The 11,907-nt window shown below is 37.4% G+C and overlaps 1 protein-coding gene across 2 annotated transcripts in view; it reads left to right on the top strand.

Annotated features, from left to right (window-relative positions):
- Nucleotides 1-11,907, top strand: part of LOC107705730 (zinc finger protein 704-like) — a 76,380-nt gene that overhangs the window by 43,253 nt on the left and 21,220 nt on the right. For both annotated transcript variants that reach the window (XM_016509174.1, XM_016509173.1), the window contains exon 3: nt 5,688-5,788. In XM_016509174.1, the coding sequence (XP_016364660.1) occupies nt 5,688-5,788 (101 nt within the window). The remainder of the gene's footprint in view (nt 1-5,687; nt 5,789-11,907) is intronic.

Below are 11,907 nucleotides of genomic sequence, written 5' to 3'. Positions count from 1 at the left end.
GTGCTCTCTTTGCTCTCTTTCACGTCCGCGTTCCCAACCCAGCACCGCTGGGTTATTGATCAAGACTAGGATTGATCGGCTTGATCGGCTACCGATCACTATCGGCCGATAATCGTCTCAGTCTCTGTCCGGCGCGGGTGAAATAATTATAATGCTGAAGGTGAGGTACTCAATTACTAATTTCACAAACAGCGAGAGTGAATGACCGCGCACGCGCTCTCTCAAAATACGCAAATGTCTTCAAATCACCACATCGCGTCAGTCTATAAGCGAGCTGCACGCTGCACAGTTGACACAGGAATTGTCACTTGCACAATCGAGGCAGTGTCGTCACTAAAGTTTATAAATTGCATTACTTTGATTCTTGCCAGTGTTTAACCATTCAGCACACGCGCGCGCTCCTGGAGACCGTGTGCTCATGCACACTTGTACGGTTGTTCACTGTAAATTATACGGTCTTTTTCACTTCCAAAAACGGTATACTACCGTAAAATTACATGTAATGTCCAATACAGTTTTTCACCGTATTTAGTAGAGGAATTTACAGTTTTTTACCATTTAAAAGGTTTTTACTGTAGCATTTTTACAGTCTTTTACCGTTAAATTCACGGTCATTTTTACAGTGTAGATTATGTTGTTCTGCTCACTTAAAATCTGGACACTGTGTTACACAGGCCTGCAGATGCTGTCAACCAGAGTGATTAGAGGATGTGGATTAATTCACCACAGTTACTGGTGTAGCATTACACGTACACTTAAATTTGACTTTAATGCTGGAATTTAGATTCCAGTAAGTCTCATTTATCTCACACACACATTCACAGATTTACTAAGCCCCTATCGGCATGTTTGTGTGAATATGGTAACGCATGAATCATACAGCTGAATGTGATAAAGAGCTTCTTCGGGAAAAGCGTGGAGAAGCGGGAAGGCAGGAAAGCAGGCGGTGTGTGAGTGTGAGTGTGAGAGAAACAGAGTGGGAGGGAAACGGTCAGAGAAAACTGTGCTGGTGCTAGTCTCTGATATCCTCCTGCTCGCGCTCTTTTCCAGATCATTGTGTGGATTTATTTCTGGGAGCTAAAATCACAAAATAGTCACTAGAATTTAGTTAAATTTGACAAAACGTTTAAATATTTTACTTATATATTTTATTCAGCAGATCAGATCAGTATGAAATTTTATTCAATAAGAATGCATGAAATTAATCAAAAGTGACAGTGAAGGCATTTATAAGGTTATAAAGGATTTCTGTTTCAAATAAATGCTGTTCTTTTGAACTGTTGATTCATTAAAGAATCCTGAATAAATGTATCTCAGTTTCCGCAAAAAAAAAAAAATCACAACGGTTTTCATCATTGATAATAATAAGAAATGTTTCTTAATCATCAAATCATCATATTGGAATGATTTCTGAAGGATCATGTGATGCTGAAGACTGGAGTAATGTACATTTTAAAACATATTCAAACAGAAAACAGTTATTTTAAATAGCTTTTTTTAACATCTGTATCATGTAAATATGTAGTAATTATAATTAATTCCATATGAAAAACAGTCTGTCTAGTCTTGTTCCAATTTAGACAGCTAAGTGAATTGTGAGTGTGTGTGTGTGTGTGTGTGTGTGTGTTGAGCATACATTCAGTGTGAATATGTAGGTGTATGTTTGCAGTTTGCTGTTTCCGACAGTCTTGATCAAAACACTCACTGGAGGTGGATTATGCTGGTATTTTTGGTATTTCATAAGAATATATATGTAGCAAATTATATTTGAAAGCAACGCCCACACACACACACACACACACACACACACTCACAGTCTTTAATAAAACCAACATAGTACCATAATCTATAATGTGTGTCATTTTCTTTGCCTCTAGAAGCAGACAGTTTCGCCTCTCCTTTCCTCCTTTCCAAAATTGTGTGGTTTTCTCTGCGTAGATCTGTTTCTGTCATTCCTCTCTCTTCTCTCTAAAAACAAGGCAGAACTTCATATTTTATTTATGTTCCTTAGTCTGTCTGATTCTAATCCACTGCTTGCTTTTTTTTTTGCAGCAATAGAAAGATTTTTGGAAGTTGACCTAGATAAAAGGAAAAAATTTGACAGCCCTGCCAAGTCTCTGGGCTTGGCTTTCACAACGACTCCAAACCAGTTTGCTCCGGTTATGGTTGCCAAAAGCAGGGGGCGGGGTAGAAACCCGGTGTGTGTGTGCATATTTCATGAAATTATGAGGGAATATGAGAGAGTGTGAGTGGGATTTTTTTTTATTATATAACACAGAGACACAGCTTAGCTTTGTGTCGGTTTCTGTGCTTAGATCAGTGCTGCTGTGTTCAGGGTGGAGAGGATCAGACGGGGAAAGAATCTCATTTCCAGAACGCCTCTATAGCCTATGATTCTCTAGTGTGGCTCATAAATTATATATTTACAAATAATGCAATAGGTAGCTGGTTTTTAATGAGTAGTTCACCACCAAAAATATTGTGAAAAGTTCCTTTTTTTCACTCTCTTGTCATTCCAAATCTGTATGACTGTTTTTGTGTGGAACAAAAAAAAAAGATGTTTAGCCAAATAGTCACGCTGCACTTTTCCATACAATGGAAATGAATTGGCATGAGGGCTGTCAACATTAAACACATTTTTAAAAAAGGCATAAAAGTGCTCCAAATGAGTTTTGGGATATTCAAATGATTTGTGTGACAAACAGACCAAAATTTAAATCATTATTCACTGATAATCTTCATTCACATATGACCATAATGTTTCACATTGCTTCCATACCAGTGTTATTTTAGTATTATTTATATGCTATTATTTATCTGAATATATATCTGTTTCACTTGATTTATTTGATTTTTTAAAAGTTTTTGTAATTTTAGTATTTCAACTTATTTCAGTTAGTTGCCAAGGCAACTTTTCCTATTTTAATTAGTTTTTTCATCAAATATTTACTATAACTATAAACTATAAATAGTTTTAGTTTAAGTAAAAAAAAAATTCAGAATCAGAAAGAGCTTTATTGCCAGGTATGTTTACACATATGAGGAATTTTTAGTTTTGGTGACAAGCTTCCACAGCACAAACAGAATGACAGTGACAAGAAGCAGATATTAAAAAAATTAAAATAGGATAAGTAAATAGGAAATAATATACAAATTTAAAAAAATAAAATAAATACACAATATACAAAGTAGACAATAGATGGTATTTGTGTGTACAGGTGTATTATATTCAAATGCAAGGAAATGTAAATAGAGGTATGTGTGTTAAATAAATAAAAGTATAGATAATGTTGTGTATTGCACGTTTACTGCCAAGTTAACTGTTCATGAGATGGATTGCCTGAGGGAAGAAACTGTTCTTATGCCTGGCTGTTCTGGTGCTCAGTGCTCTGTAGTGCCGACCAGACAGCAACAGTTCAAAGGCTGAGCTGAACCAGACAGTTATAGAAGTGCAGAGGACGGATTAAGTGGCTGCATAGTAGAACTGTTTCAGCAGCTTCTGTGGCAGGTTGAACTTCCACAGCTGGCGAAGGAAATACAACCTCTGCTGGGCCTTCTTGACAATGGAGTCTATGTGAATGTCCCACTTCAGGTCCTGAGAGATGGTGGTGCCCAGGAGATAATGGTGCCCAGGAACCTGAATGACTCCACTGCAGTCACAGTGCTGTTCATGATGGTGAGTGGGGGGAGTGCAGGGGGGTTCCTCCTGAAGTCCACTATCATCTCCACAGTTTTGAGCGTGTTCAGCTACAGGTGGTTATAATTGCACCATACAGCCAGCTCTTTAACCCCCTTTCTGCAAGCAGACTCGTCACCGTCCTGTATGAGGCTGATAAGTGTGGTGTCGTCTGCAAACTTCAGGAGCTTGACAGAAGGGTGTTTAGAGGTGCAGTTGTTGGTGTAGAGGGAGAAGAGCAGTGGGGAGAGCACACACCCCTGAGGGGCATCCCTGGGCCTGATGGTGAGGGTCCTAGTTGTGAGTTTCCCCAGCCTCACTAGGTGCTGCCTGTCTGTCAGGAAACTGGTGATCCACTGACAGATGGAGGTGATGGCAGATGGAGGTGGGCACAGAGTGCTGAGTTAATTTGGACAGGAGGAGGTTTGGGATGATGGTGTTGAAGGCCGAGCTGAAGTCCGCAAACAGGATCCTCACATAAGTCTCTAGTCTGTCCATATGTTGTAGGATATAATGCAGTCCCATGTTGACTGCATCGCCCACAGACCTGTTTGCTCGGTAAGCAAACTGCAGGGAGTTCAGCAAGGGTCCAGTGATGTCCTTCAGGTGGGCCAGCACCAGTCTTGATGCTCTTAATGCTCAATATGTCCGCTCTATCGAAGGAAGCCCCGCCTTCTGAATAAAAGAGCCAATCGCTAATCAGTAAAGTCAGCGCATCACTGCAGCTGCCGTTAGAAGTCCCTATAGAAGGCTATAGAAACAGTCAGTGTTCTGCATGCGCACTGGCTGGTCTAGCCTGAAAAATAAGCTTTTTTAACGCTATTGGAGCATAAGAAACAACATTTATGAGACAGTTGTTGTCAGATTTCATTGGTGATTTCAAATATGAAATTTAATCATAAGCTTGGTGAACAGTTTTGGAGAATTTGATGTTTTCCATTCAAAGAGATAGGAGCTGCACTTTCATGCCGGAGAGGCGTTTCAAAGATGGCCGCCGAGTGAAATGACTTGCCTTAAAGGGACTTTGCCGAAGCTGCCATACACGGCGTCATCTTGATTTACACTTTTATTTAACAGTAACAACATGGTTCCATACTGATCGCAGTTAGCATCAAACTTGTCATGACAAGTTTTAGTGTGCCACATTAAATTATATGCAAATGTACAAATAAACAAATTTATATGACATTTTTGGATAATGAGCCCTTTGGACTAGAAGCAAAATCATTTCCATTTGACGAGAGATGAATTTATAACATAACATTTGCTTAATATTGTGTTTTAGTGTTTGTTGAATCAACATGCCACTTTCGCATTCACATCAGTCCCATCATGTACAGTAATCTTATTTAAACTCATTTCTAATTTGCATAAATATTTAAATGTAATGTCTGCTAACACTCACTCACTCACTCACTCTCCTCTCTCTCTGATCTCCCACAATCCCTCCCTTTTCCCCCTCTTTCACTGCAATCCAATATAACAGCCATCAGTCATGTACATGCAGTATAAATACACAGCTCAAAGCTGAATCTCACCTGTGAGCAAGACACTAAACAGTTAACAGAGCGTTTCATTCAGCCGCACACTAAATCCTGGTGTTGATTTACAAACACGAGTAAACTGTCTCCCACACACATGCTGAATAAATACAGTTGATAATGGAGCTGTGCTGTGTGGGCATACACCAGAGGCTGAGCGCTAGTGTTTATTACTGCGCTGGAATTTTCCATTACCCGTGATGTGTTCAGCGCAGTAGGGAGCTGCGATACGGCCGAGAGAAGTGTTTACTGTGAGACTCGGCCTGCCGAACAGAGAAAACAGGCGCTCCGGCTGAGAGAGAAAGAGAGAAAGGCCCGGGCTGCCCACCTAACAGATGTGTGCTGTTTTATGTTGATGTGAGAGTGCGCTAAACATCTGGCTCTGCTTGACATAATTGGTTTTAGTTGGTCCAGGTCTTAAGATGTCAGTGATTGGTAAACCTCATTTCTCGCTCTCTCTCTTTTAACAGGAGGCCTTCTGGTCTTGCTGATAAAGAAGTGATGGCCGCCACCGTCCTGACCATACTGTCCACCAGCCCGTTGGTGCTCAACCCTTCCTCCAGTGCCTCAGGTTAAAAGTCGCTCTACTTCTCGCTTACCTGTTACCTGATAGATCCCAGAGCGGTCAGGTTGAATGATGACTTGTCAAACAAGCTCTAAACCTCCATAAGTGCACCGAAAGGACTCCCTCTTTCTCCATTTTTATTTGTTTTACATAGAAAATGGCTTTAATGAAGTGTGCGATTTCTGTGCCGCCAAACAGAGTTGCGAATATAATGTTTTTTTTGGAGCACAGTCCGTTCCATTTCAAACACATAGTCCTGCCCCAGACTCACGCCATTGGTTGAATTGAATTGAATTTGAATTTGAATTTATTGCCATTTGCACAGGTACAGTGTAGTACAGGTACATTGGAATTCTTGTGTGTTTCACAGAGTCAAGCTTTAAAAAAAAAATGGCTTGCTTACGCTACCACCTAAAGTTTGAGATCAGTCAATTATTATTATTATTATTATTATTATTATTATTATTGTTTTGCTTTTTTGAAGAAATTAATTCAGCAAGAATGCATTAAATTGATCAAAAGTGACAGTAAAGACATTTGTAATGTTACAAAAGACTTCTATTGCAAATAAATGCTGTTTGTTTGAACTTACTATTCATCAAAGAATCCTGAAAAAAAAGTATCACGTTTTCCACAAAAAAAAAAACAGCACAATTGTTTTTCTTGATTATCAAATCAGCATATTAGAATGATTTCTGAAGGATCATGTGACACTGAAGACTGGAGTAATGATGCTGAAAATTCAGCTTTGATCACAGGAATACATTACATTTTAAAATATATTGGAACAGAAAACAGTTATTTTTAAAAGTACTTTATAAAAAAAATGATAAGTTTTAATTGTAGAACTTACCATGTTAGCCAAGGTTTCTTGCACCAAAAATGGTCAATTAAAAAGGCTATTTTTTTCTACTGTACCCTTAAGACTTCTAGATGTAAATGACCTAAATGATTGGCTAATTTCAGCATACCAGCATTGTTCACACTATCGTTCATTAGACTAGCTGAATAATCATTGATATGTAAATATGGGTGGTCATATTTTAATGAGCTCATGGCTGTGACGTCTTAGTCACCATGATTTCTGAGCAGTTTTTGCAGATTTGTTTCACAGAATCGTCTGTGTAGACATACAATAAAGTTTTGTATAAATATTAGCATATGTCGACATGGTCATCAGGCTCTTATTTCAAAAGAGCAAGAAAAATTCTGTTTTCCATTTTACGTCTCTTTTAGCATGATGAAAGGAAACCCAGATTTACATTTGAATGGGTTTGTAAGGGCAGTGACTGGTCTTTCCTTCAGCTCACGGCTTCCAAAACCAAAAGTATGTTCACAGAGTTTCAGAAGAAATGACAATAGACATTGTGCAGCAACAGAAGTGCTTGAACTCTCTCACTGATGTTTTATTAGACTGAATCAGACACAGATTGTGTCCTTAAAGGAATAGTTTACCCAAAAATGAAAATGATTCTGTCATTACTGACCCTCATGTCGTTCCAAACCCATATAACATGAAAGAAGATATTTTAAGGAATGTCGTGGTTGCTGTTTTCCATGCTATTAGAATAAATGGGTACTAAAGGGTCAGTGAGTCAAACTCGAGATTCAAATCAAATTCATTTTGGTGAACTGGATCAACTGATTCGTTGAGCAGAATTATTCCTTAAGAAGTGTAACCAAAGATTGTTCTTTTTAAAGAGCAGGACTTTTAATGTTAACTGAACTGTGGTGAAAGCGTTCTTGTATTGCATTTGTTCTGACCTTTTCCGAGATTCTAGAACAAAATGAAAAGTGAGAGTTTTCTTAAGCTGTCACAAAACAACTGCTGTCCCAACACAGCTCCTTATATTCGTGTCTTGGAGGGAACAGACTGTTTTAATGGATCCTCTGAACTCTTGCCATGGAGGATTTCCCTCTCGTTTGTTCCATCAGTTATTGAGTAACTCAGATCATCAGCTGTGTGATGTGATCTTAGCTGACCTTCTTGGATTTTATATTGTGCCAATATTTTAGTTGGCCAAATTTACATTAATGATGAATTGTGGATGACAGATTTATTTATTATTATATAAGGGATACTGGAGTGTCATTGAGTATGCTGTATGACAACTTTGTTCTAAAGTTTGGAGTCAGATTTAATTTTATATTTTTGAATGAAATTAATACTTTATTTTCAGAAAGGATGCATTAAATTGATCAAAAGTGACAGTAAAGATATTTATAATGTTACAGAAGATTGTGCTTTTTGAACTTCCTGTTCATCAAAGAAACCTGAAAAAAAAGTATCACCATTTCCACAAAAATATTAAGCGGCGTAACTCTTTTCAACATAACAATGTTGTTATTAACAATAATAACTTCATAAGAAATGTTTCTTGAGCAGCAAATCATCATATTAGAATGATTTCTGAAGGATCATGTGACACTGAAGACTGGAGTAATGATGCTGAAAATTCAGCTTTGCATCACAGGAATACATTTTAAAATACATTCAGATAGAAAACATTTTAAATTGTAATAATATTTCACAGTATTACTGCTTTTACTGTATTTTATCAATGAAATGAAGCCTTGGTGAGCATAAGAAATTTCTTTATAAACCTTACAGACTCCAGTAGTTTAAATAATATTTGTCACTTGACCATATACTTAAAAAGGGCCCGTCATAAACCACTGTCTATAAGAGACAGAGAAAAACAAATCTCTGATCAGATTTTTAAAAACTGATCAGCTAATAGTGATTTGTCTTCATATGCTGGAAATAAACACTACTGCAAATACTGTTAGAAAATGTTGAAAATAGATTGACTACATTAAAATATTCTGAATGTTAAATCTTTCCCTGGACGGGTTATAGAAATGTGAATTTTAGCAAGTTAAATCTTTGAAATGACATAGCGCATTAGTAAACTGTTTCTCATGTTCACATTTGTACAAGTCACATTTCAATGTCCCTTCGGTATAGATGCTTTCAGTTGATAGCAGACATCCTGAAATAATATTATATCTCATTACTCTTGCCTAGAGGACAACTTAAGTAAAAAGTGGCACAGCTTTCCCCACTCTCCATTACTATTTAATCAAGGACATTGGCCTTGGGATTGGATTTTATGTGTTTTTCATTTGTGCGTTGTCATTTTTTAATATCTTTTAATGCAAACACATTGCCCTTCTGGGAAATTAAAGACTTATTGTACAGTATCAACGTGGCTGCACAAATAACAGAACAGTCTCTTTCCTCCCCAATAGAAAATAGACAACGAAAGAATAAATATGGGCTGCTGGTAGCTCAGTAGTTTTGTTAGCCTAATGACTAATGGCATGAGGTCTGGTCTTCATTGCAGCTTATTCTCGCCAAGAACCGCCCACTTAGACAGGAGAAGACTGTCTGACGGACTTGTAAAGCGACCAACCACAGTCTGGGTTTATCTGAAATAGATTTTACCACAATAAAACACTGATGTGCATGGGGAAAAAATCTAACTGGTGCGGCAGTCCTCATGTAGGATTGAGGCAGAAACTGTAGGGCTACTTAGATGAAGTCTTTCCTGACGCTATTGTGCCCTTGAGCCGAGCACTTAACCTCTAAATCATGCCACTCCAGGAAGTGTTTAATTAGCGTACTGTAAGTCACTTTGAATGAAAAACATCTGCTAAACGGCAAGTGCGCACATGCTGGAAGAACCCAGATAATCCTAAGAGGTCAAGTGTCATGAAATGGGGGTGATTTGCCTGTTTGGTGTCATGTAAGGTCACCACAGTTTATACTGTTGCTTAAGGGTGTGTTTAAGCCTAGAGATTTAGTTAAGTTTGTTCAAGGTTATTATCGCTTAACTTCAGCTGGACAGTGTGTCCTATTCTTCTGCATAGCTTAAGTGTACATAGCTGTATGGTATATCTTCAGATTTGTGTTTACAACCTTTATTGTTTTATTTTATAATTATTTTAGAAGTACAGTTATGGCTGCTGATATGGTATTGAGCATAATGCACCAAAATAAAAAAAAATTTGAAACTGAAAATAATTTTTAGGCAAAAACAAAACTAAAAATAAAGTTTATAATAATTAATCAATCAATCAAATAAAAACTGAGTTGTATATAAGCATTTAAAGTGCCCCTATTATGGGTTATGAAAGGTTCATATTTTGGTTTTGGGAGTCCCCAACAACAGGTTGACATGCATGCAAGGTCAAAAAACACTTTCATTGTCTTATAATATGAATTTATTTTTACCTTACTTGCTCAACGACTCCCAAACGATTCGTTTAACAATTCATTTTTCCAAACCCCTCCTTTGCGTGACGCTAATCTGCGGTGATTGGTCCAATTGGTCTCATTTTCATTTAATCTTGCCTGTAATGCCTGATAAAGCAGCGTTTGTGAGCACAGTGCTGCTTTGTGTACAGCGTTACCGGGGAAACCGCTATTTTACTGCTCCAAAAGCGGCACCTAGTGGCACAGAATGAATTTGCATTTTTATTCAGACCAACGAAAAGACCAACAAGTGGACGGGCAATATGCTAATGTTTCATGTTAACGTCAACATGAAACGGCTTGGGATTCGTTAAAAAAAAACGACTCGTTTCAATGATTCAGAGTCGACTCTTTCTTTTGAGAGACAATAACTTTATACACGGTGCACTTTCAGATTTAAAACTTTGCAGGATGTTTTCATTCCCTTAGAGCTGTGTTTACACACTGCATGAAAGGTATATTTCAAAAATCCATAATAGGGGCACTTTAAATTGCACATAAGGTTGTTTATAGATCGACTTTTTAAAGTGGCTGTAACTGAAAAAAAAAAAGAGCCAAATATTTTCTGTAGCTGAAATTTCAGACCTTCACTAATTAAACATTAAGCTTTTTCTTGAATATTGAGATTTTGGCAACACTTTACAATATGGTTATAAATTTTTTAACATCAGTCAATCATTTATTATTCTAGGTTCATGTTAATTTCTCCTTTTTAACATTGAGTGGTTAACATTATTGTATGTATTATGAACAGCATGAATTAATAATGAACTATAGTGTATTTATAAATTAACATTAATCTAGTTTAATAAATGCTACGTAAAATGTTAGTCATTGTTAGTTCATGATAGTAGCGAAACTGAACCTTGTGTTACCATGATTTGTAGTGATGTGAATCATTTAGCGCATTTTTATTTTCTTCTCTTTCTCTTTTCTTGTACTTCAACTATTACATGTATTATAGATCTATTGACAAATGAATCTAATGTAAACATTTACTGAAGCAGTTACATAAGTTGTTAATTTCTGCATCTATTAGAGTGCACACTAGGTCATGTTTTGCAATTTATAAAACATTTATTTGACTAAAAATGCCACTGGCAACAAAACAAGGTGTGAAACAAATTTCTATCACACATTAATGAAATAATACAATGGCTGTACAGGTTTGGGTGCTGCTGTGTTATTTTATCTTCACCCAGTGTTGCGTGCCATCAGGTGTGTGTGTGTGTGTGTGTGTGTGTTGGTGTGTTCTCACCAACTCCAATGTGACTAAACAGTATGTATGGATAATGTACAGCCAAGTGGTTGTTATCGCAGAATAAACCCAGAAAGAGTGATCAGGATCTTGTATCACCCTGAAGGGGTTTATCCTGCGATAACAACTGCCTGAATGTTTATTATCCTGCTTATTCCACGACGACTTGCCACATAAGTAAATAATTAGACACCAATATTGATTTGAGTTGAAATATTGAATTAGCTCTTTAAACGCAAAGCTTCCGCAAAGGAAAACTGTTCCTAACAAACGGCTTTGAGTCTAGACAACGGTTTCATTTTACAGTCAATAACTGCAGCAGTTGTGTTTGAATGAACCAAGAGAGAAGCACCAGCCTCAAATGCCCGGATGAGCGGTGTGTTATTTGGCGTTTCTAATGACGGTGGTTGTTATTGGGGAATAACACACTTTGGAATGATGCTCCTGACCAAGTATTCCAGAGCGCCGTGTAATAAACAAGTGTAAAATCAGCCCTCTACGGACACCTTGGCAATTGAATTGCCATTGGCTAGTAAATTTTTTAGTTTACTCGCCAGACTGAGATATATATATATATATATATATGTGTGTGTGTGTGTGTGTGTGTGT

The sequence above is a fragment of the Sinocyclocheilus rhinocerous genome, unplaced genomic scaffold (assembly GCF_001515625.1).
Source record: "Sinocyclocheilus rhinocerous isolate Xijiao unplaced genomic scaffold, SAMN03320098_v1.1 scaffold263, whole genome shotgun sequence".
In the NCBI taxonomy this organism is placed as follows: Eukaryota; Metazoa; Chordata; class Actinopteri; order Cypriniformes; family Cyprinidae; genus Sinocyclocheilus; species Sinocyclocheilus rhinocerous.
This window is presented reverse-complemented; position numbering and strand designations above follow the sequence as displayed.